The following is a 17,783-nucleotide window of genomic DNA, read 5'->3' as shown; positions in this document are numbered from 1 at the left end:
TTACTGCTCTTCTGATTTAGACTTGTTACTAAGACAAAAAGTTTTTAAAAAATCAAGACAGTCTGGCCATAAGGTGCTAATAGTCTTTGCTAAGGGAGAGTCTGCACATAAAAGTACTGGGAGTGATGAGGACAGGTTGCAAGGAGTCAGGTCTTCTGCCTTCAGGGCTCTTTCTACTGCATCAGCTCTCTCTCAATTCCTGCCCTACTTAACGTAAGCTTCTTGGTGAAGGGAAAGTAATGCTGGATTGGATATCAAGATACCACCTGGGTGAGCTCGATGTCAGAAAAATCATCTAACGATTAGAACTGTCCCCAGAGTGGAATGGGAGTGGCTTCCCCTTTTCGAGGTCTTCAAGCAAGGGCTGGGGGTGTTGGCTGCAAGACAATTTTTTTCAGTTGAACCAGATAAGCTTTCAGGTTCCTTCCAGCTGAGACCCCCCACGATTCTGTGATTTCTTAGGTCCCTTCATTTTGAGCATTCCGTTGCTTCATACTGACCTTTCTCTAATGCCTTGTCTTCCCAGCTATTTCTTTGTATTCCTTATAGCACCCTCACTTGAGGGCTTTGTCCATGGCTAACACTCAACAGGGTCGTAATAGTTGAAGTAACTTGGTATACAAAGATTAAAAAGGAGAAAGCCCTTCCCTCAAGTTGCTTACGTTGTTTAGGGGAATATCACCGAGAGTGCTAAACTAGGAAGTTAATAGATTAACTTTTTTTTTCAGTCATCTTCCATTTTGGAAGCAATACTAAGTGTTGGTTCCAAGGCCGAAGAGCAATAAAGGCTAAACAATGGGGAGTTAGTGACTTGCCCAGGTTCACACAGCTAGGAAATGGCTGAGGTCAGATTTGAACCCAAATCCTGCTGTCTCTAGGCCATTCTCAATCCACTGAGCCATCTGTTCCAATAGGTTAACTTTTCCAAGGACTAAAGCATGGTTCAGGAAGTTGAGTAAAGAGTTGCAGGTCTTGAAGGCGTCCAAGGTGAGAAGAGTAGGTTATTGGTGATAGGCAGATGGCAAGATGGCCTGTGTAAATGAGTGGATGACATGATGAGACCTGAAAGTAAAGAAACATTAAAAATACTTCTTAAACATTGCGATGTAACATTTTTGGAACCTTGTCCTAGAGGTTAACTTGCAAATAAAGCTCAGAATTTTTTTAAAATTAATAATAGCCGACCAACAATTTTGAAAAAATTAGGAACTCTGACCAAGGTAATGACCAATTACTGTTTCAGAGGACTAATGATGAAACAGGCAATCTGCCTCCCAAAGGAGAAGAGAAGACTTCAGAGTGCAGAATGAAACATATTTCTTTGGACATGGCCAGTGCTGAAATCTGTTTTTGCTTGACTCTACATGTTTGTAATAAAAGCTTGTTTCCTTACCCCCTTCTGGTGATTTTATTTTGTTTTTAGTTTTCAGTAGGGTTGGGTGGAGTGAACAGTGGGGGAGAGAGAGAGAAGGAAGATTTTTTGCTGATTAAAAAAATGTATCATTTCTAAAAATAAGAGCTGGCATGTATGCAATTCTTAAATTTTACAAAGTTCTTTATCTATACAGTGGTCATGTAATAATAATAATAAATAGGACCTAGCATTTATATGGAACTTCAAAGTTTGCAAAGCACTTTACAAATATTATCTCATTGGATCTTTACAACAATCCTGTTGTGAGGTAGGCATTATTATTTTTGCTATTTTACAGATGAGGAAACTGTGACAGACAGAAGTTAAGTAACTTGCATAGATACCACAACCAGTAAGTGTCTGAGGTAGAATTTGAACTCAGCTCTTAACTCTAGATCCAGTGCTCTGGCCACTGTGCTTACTATCCAATTTGGGGTGGAGGTAGAAAGTTAACCCAGCATGAAATTGATCTGAGTTACTTGTATTTATCTCACTCAGATACAAATTCCCCTGCTTCCTTATGTTTAAGCTTGTGTTTCCCCACTTACTTAGTTTGATCTGAGTTATAACACAAATAGATCTATCCTCTCTGTCTCTGATGTTACTAAGAAATACCTAACATAGAGATGAGAGATGTTTAATTGTCCGTATGACCTGGTCAAGTTGTTGTTCAGATGTTTCTGTCATGTTCAACTCTTTGTGGCCCCATTATTATTATTTCTTGGCAGAAATATTGGAGTGGTTTGCCATTTCCTTCTCCAGCTCAGTTTACAGATGAGGAAGCTGAGCCAAACAGGATTAAGTGACTCGTCCAGGGTCACACAGCTAGTAAGTGTCTGAGGCTGGACTTGAGCTCAGGTCTTGCTAATTCCAGACCCTGTGTTCCATCCACTGTGCCTTCCAGCTGCCCAAACTGGACAAGTTATACTTAAATTAGTTTTTCTGGGATTCAGTCTTCTTATATATAAAATGAAGGAGTGGACTAGATGGTCTATAAGATCCTTTCTAGATCTAAAAATCTTATGAGCCTCATTCAATATTTTAATTACTAGATAGACTTCAGACTCCAGAATTTTAGTTCTGTAAGTTTTATTGATATTTTTTAAGATGTCGTCGTCATTTCTGACTGTGCTTCTCGCTCCGCTCCCCTCCTACACACAAATGGACCCTGCCTTGTAACAAAGAAAAACCAACAGTTGAGCCAAACCAACCAACCTAGTGACGTAATCTGATGGCACAGACTACATTCCAGACTACATTCCATACATGGAGTTCCCCCTACCGACCTCTGCCTAAAGGAAGAATATGCTTCCTCATCTCTTTTCCAGAGGCAAGATGGGTCATAGCAACTACTCTGCTTTCAGCTTTGTTTACATTATGGCAGTTTCTGTGGATATTGTTCTGATCCTGCTTTCATCCCACTGCATCCATCACACAGCTGATCTCATTTTTCTCCAAAATCCTCATCATAGCCATCATTTCCCAAGATGCATTAATACCCCATTCATTTAGTGATCTGGCCAACCATTCCCCAAATCTGTGGTCATCTTTTGTGGTTACCTACTTTTTTCTTTGCTTTTATTTTTGCAGTGTTTTACATAAAATATGTTGCTATTAATATTTTTATGGATGCATGTAGGTGGGTGAGGGGATAGAGATAGACAGACAGAGCAGAGAGAGAATAAGAATTTTTTCCTCTATAGACAACACAGGTCATTAAATTACTTCCATACTTTCTCTATCTTGATCTTCATATCAGCCTTATGCTAGATTATAGATTATTATCCCAATTTGACAGATGAGAAATGTAAGACCCAAAACCACATGGTGAATTAGTGGTAGTACTAGAATTCAATTTTTTTCCGTCCAAGGCCAGTTTTCTTATCACAGTGCCTCAAGGTTAGCCCCTAAGTTATACAGTAGAAACTTCCTTCCAAAATTTTTATCACTTATATCTCCCCTCATCTTTTTGTGTGTCTTTTGTCTTTTTTTGAGGATAGTGGAAGGGGTAGGATCTGGATCTAGTATGTCATTTAAAAAAAGCAAAACCCTTTACATTCTGTCTTAGAATCAAAACTAAGTTTTAGTTTCAAGGCAGAAAAGCTGTAAGGACTTGGCAATTGGGGTTAAGTGACTTCTGAGGATCACACAGCTAGGTATTGTCTGAGGCCACATTTGAACCCAGCTCCTCCTGTCTCCAGGTCTGTTGATCTATCCACTGAGCCACCTCCCTGCCCCTAGTATTTCATTAATGTGGAGAACTATGTAGAAATTCCTTCCACCAATGCAATTCAGCAACTCATAGGTAATAAAGAATGATTTTAGGGAGCTATGTTGGGGCACCAAGAGGGTGTATGATAGCAGTATGCATCAGAGCCAGGACTTGAACCCAGGTTTCTCTACCTCTAAGGCTTAGGTCTCTGTCCATCATGCCATGTTGCCTCTAAAATACAGCTATGTGGGAAGGGGGGGGGGGGGAGAAAGAGAAGAACGTTGATTTAATCATTCTTCATTTCTCTCCAGACATCCCGCAGGCAAAGCTGAAGATGGGTCCCGAACTTCTCCTTTCCATCTTGACCTATGGTTCTACTTGACATTACAGAACTGGATCCTGGATTTTGGCCGCCCCATTGCCATGGTGAGCAAGAAGAAATTATGGAGAAGGTTTATGTGGAACAAATTGTCTATCTATGTCAGAAAAAAGAGAGACATTGGCTCTTATTGCCTAGAGAATATCCCATTCTGCTTCTTGGCTTGGTAACTGAGCAGTTGCGTTAAGGAGAATTCCATATGCTTGAATGTGGAGGGGCGAGTAGGCAAATCTGTGGTCTCTTGGTTGAAGTCTCTAGCCTTGACGGCAGAAGATCAACATGGTGACGCCTTGCCCAAGGAGAAGGAAGAGGATTCAATATTTTGGTGGGTGGGAGTAGAGCTCAGTTTTGATGAATGAGAGCTGCCACCTCTAGATGCTAGAAGGTGAGGTGAGGGTGACCTCCATCATGGGTTGGGCAGTGATTCCTTAGAGACTGCCCCCTAAACCAGGGGTTCTTAACCTTTTTTGTGTCATGGCCCACTCTAGCAGTTTGGTAAAGCCTTTCAACCTCTCCTCAGAATAAGACACAAAACAAAATATACAGAATTATGAAGGAAACCAATTATATTGAAATGTAGTTATTAAAATATTAAGATCAGGTTCAAGGACCTCATGGTAAGAGTCCTTGCCTAAACTTTGCCCTTGCTTTGCTTGGGGAGAACACTGGACTAACAGTCATCATCAACAGACACCCATTGAGCAGGTATTGCTCTAGAGATGGTGCAGAAACAGGAGGGGACAAAAATTGATTTACTTGTTCTCTGCAGAACAGTAGAGCTAGCAGAAAGGCCTCTGTGGCCCCAAGCAGGAGAGGGCTTAAAATTGTGCCCTGAGCAAAGGGGGCACAACTTACTGAGAAAAACAATATGTCAGCAGATAAGTAAAATGCAAAATATATATAAAAGTAATAGGGAGAAGAACATTAACTGGGGAAGCCAGAAAAGACTTCTGTATAAAGTGACCTGTAAAAGCTGAGCCTTAAAGAAAGATAAGAATAAGAGGTGGAGTCAAAGAAGGCTGGCATTCCAGGGACAGGGGACAGCCTGTGCCAAAACAGATACAGAAACTGAAAGGTCACACACAGGGCAGCCCAAGGAGGCCACTTTGCCTGGATACAATGCAGATAATAATTTTAATCACCATCCTCACAAGATTGTTGTGTTGTTAAAAAATTATTGATAATCTTTTGTCTTTACACACCCTAAATTCCTCTCCCTCTCTTAGAGGCATCCCATATAACAAAAAAATTTTTATAGAAGAAGAAAGCAGAGGAGGGAAAAATCAGCAGAACTGATCCATTCATCAAAAAATGACAATATATGTAATGTTCTGTACCAGAGGAACTGGAATTGGAAATTACCTCTGCAAAGGAGTGGGTGGAGATGTTTTTCCAGACCTCTATTTTGTGGCCATGCTTGTTCTTTGTAATTTTGCAACACACTTTTTTTTAAGAGTAAATTTTATCGCCATGTTTTATTTTTATATTGCCTTCATTTGTCCATGTCTTGCTCTCTCCCAGAGAGTTATCCCATATAACAAAGAATATATTAAAAAAAAAGAAAGAGAATTAGCAGAGTTAAGAAATCAGGAAAATCATCGATATTTACCCCTCTCCACCCCCTCAAAATCTGCCAATAATGTACAGAATTCCATATTTGTGCATCTTTCGCCTCTGTAAGGGAGTTGGAGAAGAATCTATCTCCTGTTTCTTCTTTGGGGCCAAGCTTGTTCTTTGTAATTTTGCAGCATTTATTCCTTACTTTTTTGGTGGTGGTGGTTCTTTGCATTTGCACTGTGGTAGGTAGTCATTGTGAGGATGGTGTTCTTGTGCTTGTCCCATCCTTTACTGGATTACAGCACTCTTGAATTCCATGACCTTCGTACACTACCATTTGCTCCCCAGCTGATGGGCACCTCCTTTGTTTCTACTTCTTTGATACCTTAGAAAGTGCCGGTGTACATAGTTGGAGTGTATACGAGACTTCTCTCACACGGTTGTTGTGAAGATCCAATAAGGCTGTATGTGAAAGCACTTTGGAATCAGTAGTGGCTCTTTTACTCTTGGCCATCCTTCTCCCACAGTGCTCTTCTCTTCCATTGCCTTTTTTTTTAAACCATACCCTCTGTCTTAGGCAGAAGAGCGGTAAGAGCTAGGCAATAGGGGGTAAGTGACTCGCTCAGTCACACAGCTAGGAAGTGTCTGAGGCCAACTGTGACCTCAGAACCTCCAGTCTTTAGATCTAGCTCTCTGTACACTGAGCCACCCTCTATCCCTGTTTATTCAAAGTATAAGAACCACCTGGGGCAGTTAGGTGGCCCCAAGTGGATATGTTTGGAGTCAGGAGGAAGAACCACCCTAAAACTGACTTAATGCACCGTGTGGCAGCACAGATGTAGGTTCAAGACACCCAAGTCAGAGCCCCAGCTCTGACCTTAATGAACCCCAGGCAAGACACAGACTTTCTAAGCCTCAACGTCCTCATCTATAACATGAAGATTCATCCTCCCTCCTTCAAGGGTTGTTGCTGTACCTTTAAACTCTTGATATGACATCCAAATGTGATTCAGTAATAACTTCTTTTCTTACTTGTTCCTGCTCCTTTGGGGGGGGGGGGGGGGGGGGATGGGCCTGGAGTGGAGAAGCATTCATGGGAAACTTGACAAGCTCCACAGGGCCGGTTATTTGACCTAACAGAAAACATCTCTCTTCTCTTCCCTGCAGATAATTTTCCCTCTAGAATGGTTTCCACTTAACAAGCCCAGTGTGGGAGACTACTTTCATATGGCTTACAATGTCATCACCCCATTTCTGCTACTCAAGGTAACGCCTAGAGACCCAGAGGTCAGCGAGCTCTGGGGACAGCTCCTGGGCTCCTCTAGCTGCTCAGCCCCCACCATGGGCCCAGGACTAGGCTGGGGGCTTGTAAGGAAGGAACGGAGCCCCCCAGTGCCTGCTGCAGGGAAGGTTCCCTGGGGTTGAAGGCAGAGTAGCTGGGTTCGGGGTTTTGGCTCTGCCACTGGCAGTGTATTCTATTAAGGAAGTCACTTTACCATTCTGATATGCAGCTTGTTCACTTATCAAATGGCTATGATGCTCTGTCTAGTTCACAGGAATGTTGGCGAAGATCTAGCCAGATGATGGGCAGGAAACCTTCAAAAAGCTAAAAATATTAGGCAAAGGCAATGAGTTTACTGCTCTTTGGAGATAGAAGACCCATAGGGAGGAAGACATAAAAACAGCAAACTTGTTCTTTAACACGGTCCATTATTTTGCATAATATACCAGGAAGTCCAAACTTTTTACTCCCAGCTCCAAAGATTAAGCCAAATTTTCCGTTTGCCTAGATTGCTTGACTTGGTGCAGAGAACAGAAGTGCTGAGAAGATTTAAAGGAACAAACAAGTCTGGAGGGGTTGGACAAGAGAGATTTAAAAATCATCTTCCCAAAGAATGGCCCCCAAAAGCCCTGGTTTTGGACTGAGGACCTGGGTTTGAATCCTAGTTCTGCTCGTTACCATCGGGGCAAGACATAGAACTTCTCTAATCTTCATTTTCCCATAAAATGAGGAGTTAGGCTAGATGATTTCTAGGGTCTATTTCAACTTTAGATTCTATACTCCTGGAATCCTAGAACTTCCCAGTTGGAAGGAACTATGGGCCATGTAGTCCATCCCCTACCTGATCAAGAGTCTCCCCTGCCACTTTCCTGGCAAATGGTGGTCTAGCCTCCAATTAAGAACCCTTTGAGGAGTGTAGAGGGTGGGGGAGGGAGAGGGTGCTACCCGAGGCAGCCTGTTCATCCTAGGATGGTTCTCATTTTTAGGACACTTCGGTTTCTCTGGAACTTCCACGTGTTGCCTTTAGTTCTGTCTCTGCAGCCAAGCAGAACAAGCTGACCCCTCCTCCACAAAGCAGCTCTTCCGACATTTGACAATTGTTACATCCCATCCCATCCCATCCCGGCCCTGGCCCTAATTTCCTCTACCTCACCCTTGGGCAAAGTGTTTTTCGGATCAAACACCTCCAGTTTCTAAATCATCTGCTGGGGATAATAAAAAAAAAAAAGCCAAAAGGCAAATGCCCCTGCCCTCGGGAGCTCACAATCCCCCTCATTATGGGAAGACAGCAAATAAGTTAAACACAGGATAAATAGAAAGTAATTAGGAGAGGAGGCACTGGAATTAATCGGGGTTGGGAGAATATAGTGCTGGTTAACTCTCTTCTTCTGAATACTATGTACTCTTTTAGCATTGGATAAGATAGTGTTAACATTTTTTTGGCTGTCATGTTAGTTTTAACTTTTGTGTGAAACCCTTACCTTCTGTTTTAGTATCAATTCTTAGATAGAAGAGCAGAAAGGGCTAGGCGACCTGAGGTTAAGTGACTTGCCCAAGGTTCCACAGCTAGTGAGTATCTGAAGTTAGATTTGAACCCAGGACCTCCTGGCTCCAAGCCTGGGACTCTATCCACCACACTGCCTAACTGCCTCTTTGATTTATTTTCTGTCCATCAATAAACATTTAATGCCTACTAGGGGCTAGAAGGTGACTCAGCGGGCCTGGAGTCTGGAAGACCTAAGTTCAGATTTGGCCTCAGACATGCACTAATTCTGTGACCCTAAGCAAAAGTCATTCAACTCCTGTTAATTTACTGGAGAAAGAAATGGCAAACTACTCCAGCACCTTTGCCAGGAAAGCCCCATGGACAGCCCTAAGAGTGGGACACGACTGGAGGCCTGAATAGTGACAGCTGGGCAGCGTCCTAAGGCTTTCCCTCAGACCCACGCACCAGAGGAGCGTGAATGCTGAGGACTTCTCCAGAGCAGGGCCTGGCTTGGTGGATTGGTTTTGTTTCGGGATGGTTCCCACCCCATTTCTTTGTACTGCCCACCCGTTAGCACAGAGCCTGGCACCGAGTAGACACTTCTTAGAGGTCTGACTTACATGAAGGTAGGGAAGGGGTCTGAGGATTCAGGCCTAAGGGAGGAGGAAGGGTGTGATGGAGGAGCCCCGCTACTCAGGCAGGAGAGGCACCCAGGGAAGGTCCCCCCTCTGGGTCACATGCCTCCCCATGGGGAGACCTCTCTTGGAACACAGGTTTCTTAGAGCAGATGAAGAGAGAGCACCCACCTCCTCCTCTTACTGCTCCCTCAGTGTGAAATTGAATGAAATGCCCCTTTATGTCTGTCTTTGAACCTGTTGTTTTTGTCTGTTTGTTTAAACCTTTACTTTCTGTCCTAGTAACGATTGTTAAGACAGAAGAGCAAGGGCTAGGCCCAGGGTCACACAGTTAGGAAATGTCTGAGGCTAGATTTGAACCCAGGACCTCCCCTCTAGCTCTCTATGCACTGAGCCACCTAACTTCTTCCTGAACCTATTGTTGAGAGTAATATATAGTCCTTCCCTTTCAGGAGCTCAAAGGGGAAATAAGAGAGTCACGTTTACCTGAAGAATAATGAGCGAAGCACACAAAACAGCATAGAATCAGTTATGAAGTGGAATGTAATGAAGGGAGGCAGTCACAGGATAGTGGAAAGGATGTTAGGTTTGGGCTTAGAGGAGAGAGCAGCGTTCCTAAAGTTGGGTTTTTTCTCATTTAACCAGCATTTCTTTTCTCACCCTCCCACTTTGTCTCCCCACATTGATAAGGAAAAGAAAGAAAAACAAAACTTTGTAACACATTTGCATAGTCAAGCAAAAAAGGCTGCTGGACTCTTCCAATTCTGTATAGATCATCGTGAGGGTCCGAATGTGTGCTATAGGGAGAGCCCTTATGGGAGGCCCAGGAAGGGAGAACTAAGAGGAGCCCGCCTCCTTGGGGAAGGCTTCATGGAAGCAAGACTCAAGAGCTCCAGCTGATAGCTGTGAAGGGTTTGGACAGGGTGGCCCTTCGGGTAGTAGGGTAACCCTGTACAACATGGTTTAAAGGTAGGGAGGAGCTTGTGCTGGGGACATATTACTTGGGGCTTTTAGAGTTTAGTGTAGGAGTTTTTTTGGTTTTGGCTTTTTTTTTCCTCTTAACAAAAAAATTCATTTTCTTCCTTCCACCTTCCTCCTTTTGAAGAAGAAACAAAAACCAAACCTTTGTATAATATACGCAGTCAGGCAAAGAGAAAAATTCCCACATTGTTCATTGCAGAAAATAAGGACCTGTTACTTTGGAAAGGAGTTTTTTGAGCTTTGAATAAGATACCTGAGTGAGAAGGGAGCAAGAGGGGTCATGGTCATCCATCAGAGGTGCTGCCTAGGGGGTTGGAGGATGTTTGAGGTCAGGATGTGCCAAATGCCTGCTTCTAAATTGCAGCTCATTGAAAGGTCCCCCAAGACTCTGCCTCGATCCATTGTGTATGTGTGTATTATCACCTTCATCATGGGCTCAAGCATTCACCTGGTGGGAGACTCTGTGAACCACCGCCTGATCTTCAGCGGGTACCAGCACCACCTGTCTGTCCGGGAGAACCCCATCATCAAGAACCTGAAACCAAAAACACTGGTAAGGACGACTCCCCTCACGTGGGTCGGTGCTTTTTTCCCCTCTACAAGAAATCACCTCCTGTAGCATTCAGTATTTCATCTATGGAGGTACTTTTCATATGCAACATGTAGATGAAAATAGGCTTTATTTTCCTTATTTTGCATCACCATCACACTGACAGTCCTTCATCCCAAATAGTGTGCTGTACCCCTAGACCACCATTTATGGGTGCTATTGATGTTTCAAGCCCTGGGGGGTGGCACAAGCCTGTGTCCCTGCTCCTGGAGAATACAGGGGGATTCCTTGAGTGAGGCATTCCAGCTGAACTCAAGCTAATGGAGTGTCCCCGCCCCTGTCTAGCACCCATATGGTACACCCTAGCAGTCAGGGTTCCTAAAGAGGTGAGAACCAGCCCATGTCAGAAAAATGGAAGTTAAATTGTACCAACCATTATCTGGACTGGGGCCATGAGTGGCCATGACATTGTCATCCCATGACAAGGTAAAGAGACGATCTCAAAAAGAAATAAACCCCAACACCCCAGTCAGAGAGGGGGTTATGTGCATGTGGGTGGATGTGGATGCATACACTTGGACCTCAGAAACATTCTGTGGCTCATCACCATTAACTCTTCAGAGCTATGTTTTAAAAAACAAGCCATTACCTCCCATTTACCTTTGGACACCCATTAGCTTATCAGATGAGAGGGCAGGGCTCTGAGAACACAGGAAGCCAAAGAAGTCAGCTTCCCAGAGGAAAGCAGGAAGGAAGGCCCAGAGGGACTCCCCGTCCTCCCCATTCTTTTTCCCTTGGCAGCCGCCTCAGGCCTGCATTGGGATGGTCACGGTGTTGCCTTTCCCTGCAGATTGACTCCTTCGAGCTGCTCTACTACTACGATGAATATCTCGGACACTGCTTGTGGTGAGTGGCTCTGCCTTGTGGTTTTGGAAAGAGGGTGAGGGTCACCCACCAGAAGTGGCCCCTGTCCCACCTGGCTGTTCTCAGCCCTGCTGCTCAGTACCCACAAGTAGCCACTAGAGGGCAGCAGGAGGCTTTCTTCACTAACACTGGGGCTGGTGCTTGGGTTTCTTGGGGGGCGGCTGGAGGGGAGGGAGAGCTTTCGTGGGCCACCCCACCCCAGCTCTGAGATTTGTCCTCCTGTGGTCTCTGATAATATTCTACAGAAAAGCTCCTACCCAGCTGGACTGGGGGTGATGGGTAAGGGCTGTTGGGATGTCACTTTAATGAAGAAAAGGTATGGGCTGATTCTTGGAGGAGATGAGGAAGGGGGAGGGAGGAGGAAGAGTACACAGAAAAGGAGTGGGGAAGGCTCCTTTCTGCTGCTCCAAGCTGTGCTGGAGGTTTCAAGTTCAGAGGGCCCCAGGCAGCCTGGAGACTCTTCTCCAAATTAATCAAATTAAAATATAATTGGGAAATGGCTTTAAAAAAATTAAAATGCAGCACAACATAGGTAATGTTAACTTTTAGTTTTCTAAGCCAACTTGTGGCCTGCACAGATCCACAATGAATCTATGCTATATAAGGCAGTGGGCCTTCCTTCCCAGGCTGCTAAGCACTCATTTTAGTCATCTCTCTTGATTCCTCGTTACATTCCTAGAGGTGCCAAACAATCACACTCTCTCTCTCTCTCTCTCTCAATCCTCAACACCTTCTTTCTGCATCCAGCACAGGGAATTGGGTTTTCTACTGCTGAGAAGATTGTGGCCATCCATTGAAAGTGTCACCCCTCAGACCAGCCATCCATCCTTTTCCTTCTGCAGGACTCAGACATAGAGTTATCCCTACTCCACTTCTCCATCTGTGTTGTTGATCCCCATCTCTTTCTGCTTGGTCAGTCCTTCTCACAAACATATTCAATCTCTCCCTTCTCACTGAATCTTTCCCATCTTGGGACAAATAATACTTGGGTCTTTTTCCCAGTTCTTAAAAGATTTCCTCTGAACTCTTCTATCCCTTCAAATGACTGCCATCTTCCTCCTTTCTTTCACCCTCAAACTTCTTCAAGGAATTCTTTCCATCTGATGCATAGACTTCTTCACTGTTGATTCATTCCTCTCTCCCTTGCATTCACACTAATCTCTACGGGGGAGTGACCCCCGACTATTGGATCACTAAATCCAATAAATTCTCAGCTGTTGTATTCCTTGGCCTTATTGCGCCATCAGGTCTCCCCCTAAGCCCCGACCCATCACCTCTTGCTACTCCTTCCTTTGCTCTCGTAATACACCTCTTTGGTTCTCCTCCTACCTCTTTAGATATTATGCCCACTCTTCCTAGTCTGTTAATGTAGGCGTCCCATGATCTGCAGGCCTGCTTTCTTCCCTCTCTAGATTCTGTCCCTTGGCAGCCTCATCTGTCTCACAATTTCAGATTCCAGCTCTGTAGAGATCATCCCCAGAGCAGCCTCCTTAACGTGCCCTCTCTTTGGAGTTCCCACACTTGCGGTTCTGGCTACTCATTAGACATCTGCACTGGAATCACCAGTTGGCACCTCAAACTCAGCAACATTAAAGGTGAATCTGATATTTTTCCATCTCAACCTAATCTCTAGAGTTCCAAACCTCAGTATTTCTATTCTCTCCCTTTCGTCCCACAGCTAATCAGTCGCTGAGTTGTGTTAACTCCACCTCCAAAACGCCTTTCTGTCCCTAGTGCCACCCCCACAGTCCAGTCTTCATTATATCCTGTGGGGACTGTTACAGTACCATATGTAAACCTCCCCACAAATCCATCCTTCTTGTTGCTGGCAGGTGAGCCTAGCCCATTGCTGCTCATCTGCTCAAACCCCATCACCTACTGAATAAAATCCGAGGGCCCTAGTCTGGCCTTCAAGGCTTTTCTACCATCTAGCATCGCCCCACTTCTGCCATCTTGGGTTCCAGTCAATGTGGATTACTCTGGCTATCTCTCACAAATGTCCAGTGTGCCGTGGCTTGTGCTGTTCTGTGTCTACAGTGCCCTCTACCCAATCTCCATCTGTTGAACATCATTTAAAGGAAGGGATCTTAATGTGGGGTACATGTGTCTTTTGTTTTAAAAATATTTTGGTAACTACTTCTTTGTTATTCTTGTTTTATTTTATGCGTTTAGGAACATCCTGAAAAGGTATCTATAGGCTTCACAAAGGGGTCTATGATACAAAAAAGGTTAAGAACCCCCGATAGAAAGATTAATTTCTGTTCCTCCCCTTCTAATTGCCCTTGGCTTAGTGCTGGCTAGCTCTCATTCTGTCGTTTGTATTATAGTCAGCCGTCTATGCTCAGTACGTATCCCTCCTGGCTTGTACGCACCACGAGACCAGAAACCATGTCTTGTGGACCTGCTTCCTCTCTCCAGCAGGAGCTTAATACAGGTTTCTTTTAACTGAGTGGCCATCAGGTCTCCCCCTAAGCCCTAGAAGCACACAGTCATTGGATCCTCATTTCACAGATAAGAAAGAAAACAGACTCACTGTCCCGAGGGTCACTCGTGTGCCAGAGTCTGAAGGAGACCTCTAAAGTTCCCAACTCCCCTCCCGGGATTCTTCCAGCTGGGGAATGTACAAAGATAAACAAGACAGGCTTCTCCGTCTGGTTCTCCGTCTCATTCTGAGCTAGTGGGGGAGGCAGAGCACAGACAGGAGAGGGCATTCTGGCCTCCACTGTACCAGCACTTGGCTGTTGGGGGTTCTGGGGAAGCACAGCAAAGTGTCTACGTGCTGTCATCAAGCTGGGGTCATTCACCTCTGTGTTCCCTGATGCCTGTGGCCGTACAGATGACCGGCCTGTGGAGTAAATGTGGCCCACTCCAAAGCAACAGCAGGATGTTAGGAGTGGGCTGCCTCCCCTGTTCCTGCTTCACCGGAGCTTTTAACAGTGTGTTCTGGAAGGATACCGAGAGACAGACAGCATGAGAGGAGGAGAGACAGCAAGGTGGGGGGAGACAGAGATGGAGTCCAACCATATGAGAGTAGGAGAGATTGAAAGGAAGTGTGACACACTGCATGCGACGGGGAGATGAAACCAGAACATGTGTGAGGGTGGGTGTGTGAGGGAGAGGTTGTGGGTGTGCTAAAGAGGAAAGATTGTGTTTCAGAGATTTCCATATTGGTCCAAATATAGGCTTCATCTCTGATGTAAATAGCTCAAAAGGAATAGATACAGAGATAAAAACATACATACACACATATACATTGGAGAATAATTAAACAAAGATGACTATATTTTTATTGATCATCATCAATTTGTGACACTGAAATGAAGGGAAGTACAAGGAGCCTGAAAGTGGGAAAGATCTGCCTTCTCCATCCTGGAACACTACCAGCAAGGGGGACCTAATTTCATATAAGCCAGAAAAGTTTCTTGGAGGGAGATTAGGAAAAGGAGAGAAAGACAGAGAGAATGTGTGTGTCTCTATCACTGTCTCTCCTCTCTTTCTCTGTCTCCATATAATCACTTGTCAAATCCTGTCATTTCTATTTCTACACATTTCAAAGAAGTCTGCTTTCCAGTGACTTCTACCCATTAGACTCAGCTCTGACTTTGTGGGACCAATTACAAAAATTCAACACATTCAATCTGACAAAGACTTGTTAAACACCTACTAAGTGCTCGCTTAATACAGACTTAAGGTCTCACACTCACGTCACCCCATTAGCTCACACTGAAACACAGAATGTCCCTCTTGAGTCTTCTCCAGTACAAACACATCCAGTTCTTTCAATTGACCTTCATAAGACAGACTCAACTTTCAGTCCATAAGCCTGCAGTTCTTTTTACATAGACTGCTTTCTAACTACATTCCCTTCACCCTATCTCCTATCCTATAATAGAACAGTTGATTTAAAAAAAAAAAAAACCTTACCTTCAGGTTAGAATTGGCACTAAGAATCTGTTCCAAACAAGAGAGCATTAAAGGCTGGACAATTGGGGTTAAGGGACTTGCCCACTGTCACACAGAAAGTATCTGAAGCTGAATTGCATTAAGAACATCCTGGGCCTCCAGGATCCAATAAAAATTTTAAAATAATAAATCCAAGTTTAATTCTTCCTATTAAAGTTCATCTCATTCAATTTGTCCCATTGTCCCAGTATTAGCTTTCCCTCCCAGGCCTCTTATCTGGAGATTTGGATAAAAGGACCATTGTGGTTTTCATCGAAGTCACTGATAGAAATGGTAAACTGTTCCCTACTCCCAGAGACTTCCTTTTTTTTTACATTATGTTATTTGGTCATTTCCAAACATTATTCATTGAAGACAAAGATCATTTTCTTTTCCTCCCCCCGCCCCCCACTTCTCCCATAGCTGATTTCACTGGGTATCACATGTGTTCTTGACTCAAACCCATTTCCATGTTGTTGGTATTTGCACTAGAGTGTTCATTTAGCGTCTCCCCTCAGTCATATCCCCTCCACCCCTGTAGTCAAGCAGTTGCTTTTCATCTGAGTTTATCCTCTGCTTGTGGATAGTGTTTTTTAGATCCCTGCAAGTTGTTCAGGGACACTGCATTGCCACTAATGGAGAAGTCCATTACGTTCGATTATACCACAGTGTATCAGTCTCTGTGTACAATGTTTTCCTGGTTCTGCTCCTTTCGCTCTGCATCACTTCCTGGAGGTTATTCCAGTCTCAATGGAATTCCTCCACTTTATTATTCCTTTGAGCACAATAGTATTCCATCACCAACATATACGACAATTTGTTCAGCCATTCCCCAATTGACGGGCATCCCCTCGTTTTCCAATTTTTGGCCACCACAAAGAGTGCAGCTATGAATATTCTTGTACAAGTCTTTTTGTCCATTATCTCTTTGGGTGGTGTGGCTATGTGCTATGGCTGGATCAACAGAGACTTCCTTTTCAGGCGTGCCATTAACCAGCACTCCTTCAGCCAGCTTTGATTCCACCTATTGTCTTTCCACCTTTTCCATAAGAGACTTTGTTGGGAACAGCTGGGTAGCTCCGTGGATTGAGAGCCAGGCCTAGAGACAGGAGGTCCTGGGTTCAAATTTGACCTCAGACACTTCCCAGCTGGGTGACCCTGGGCAAGTCACTTGACCCCCATTGCCTAGCCCTTACCTCTCTTCTGCCTTGGAGCCAATACTGTGTATTGGTTCCAGGATGGAAGATAAGGGTTTAAAAAAATGAGAGACTTTGTCACATGCTTGGCCCAAGCCAGGTATCTCTTTTCTAGGGGCAGTTTCCTGAAAGGGGGGCTAACTTACCATCATAACCTATTTGTTAGCCCCAAGGGACAGAAAGTGATGTTTTTCTGTTTCTAGAGGGAAAGGGGACCCTTTCCTAGCTCTCTGGGCTGGGGGAGGCCCAAGGCAGCCTGTCCCTACCAGGGGTTGAGAGGAGGTCCAGGGGGGGATGTCTCTGGCCCAAGGTGGGGGAGGCACTAAGGCTTTGGTATTTCTTACAGGTACATCCCCTTCTTCCTCATCCTTTTCATGTACTTCAGTGGCTGCTTCACTACTTCAAAGAGGGAGAGCAGGATGCCTCGGTCCGCTTTGCTCTTGTTGGGCCCCAGCAGCTTATACTATTGGTATGTAGGACAGCTGGTCTGCTGGTAGGAGTGGGGAGGTGAAGGGAGGACACAAGATACTCAGGAATGTGGGGGGAAATGGTTTAGAGTGGGCTGGCTAAAGGACCAACTGACCCAAGTTAGTGAAGAAGTTGGTCAGTGGTTAGCGTGTCTCTAGCTCTGTGCTGGGGTCTTTGTGGTTATTGAGGAAGCCCAAGGTCTGGTCCCTGCCTTCAGAGAGGTCATTTATTCATTTATTTTTTAAGCCTCGTTGTCTATCTTCGTGTCAGTTCTGGCGACAAAGGCTAGAGCAGTGGTTCTCTACCTTCCTAATGCTGTGACCCCGCAATACAGTTCCTCATGTTGCGGTGACCCCAAACCAAAGAATGATTTTGGTGGCTACTTCAAAACTGTCATTTTGCTACAGTTACAGTTAGGATTCGGAATGTAAATACCTGATGTAGTCTCATTGCTACAAATTGAGAGGCGAAGAACCGCTGGGCTAGATCATCTGGATTAAGTGACTTGCCCAGCATTACGTGACTAGGAAGTGTCTCAGGCTAGATTTGAACCTAGGACCTCCTTCCTGGGACTCTTACCTGCTGTGCTACTCCACTGCCCCAATTGGATCATTCATTATGAAAATTAAAAATTGAATAGTTAAGCAATAAACTGTAGCACTGGCCATAAGTAAACAAGTGTTTGTGGTGAACTCTGACCCCAAGGAGCTCCCAGGGAAGAAGCTATGGCCAGTGGCTTCTCATATGATCTGATGTG

At 44.5% G+C, this 17,783-nt stretch overlaps 1 protein-coding gene across 1 annotated transcript in view; it reads left to right on the top strand.

Annotated features, from left to right (window-relative positions):
- Window positions 1-17,783, top strand: part of CLN6 (CLN6 transmembrane ER protein) — a 39,618-nt gene that overhangs the window by 17,575 nt on the left and 4,260 nt on the right. Inside the window, exons 2-6 of the mRNA XM_003339996.4 lie at window positions 3,938-4,052; window positions 6,730-6,828; window positions 10,311-10,499; window positions 11,347-11,402; window positions 16,905-17,027. Coding sequence (XP_003340044.2) covers window positions 3,938-4,052; window positions 6,730-6,828; window positions 10,311-10,499; window positions 11,347-11,402; window positions 16,905-17,027 — 582 coding nt within the window. The remainder of the gene's footprint in view (window positions 1-3,937; window positions 4,053-6,729; window positions 6,829-10,310; window positions 10,500-11,346; window positions 11,403-16,904; window positions 17,028-17,783) is intronic.

Source organism: Monodelphis domestica, chromosome 1, assembly GCF_027887165.1.
Source record: "Monodelphis domestica isolate mMonDom1 chromosome 1, mMonDom1.pri, whole genome shotgun sequence".
NCBI classification, from domain to species: domain Eukaryota; kingdom Metazoa; phylum Chordata; class Mammalia; order Didelphimorphia; family Didelphidae; genus Monodelphis; species Monodelphis domestica.
The sequence above is the reverse complement of the archived record's forward strand: the minus strand, read 5'-3'. Positions and strand labels throughout refer to the sequence as shown.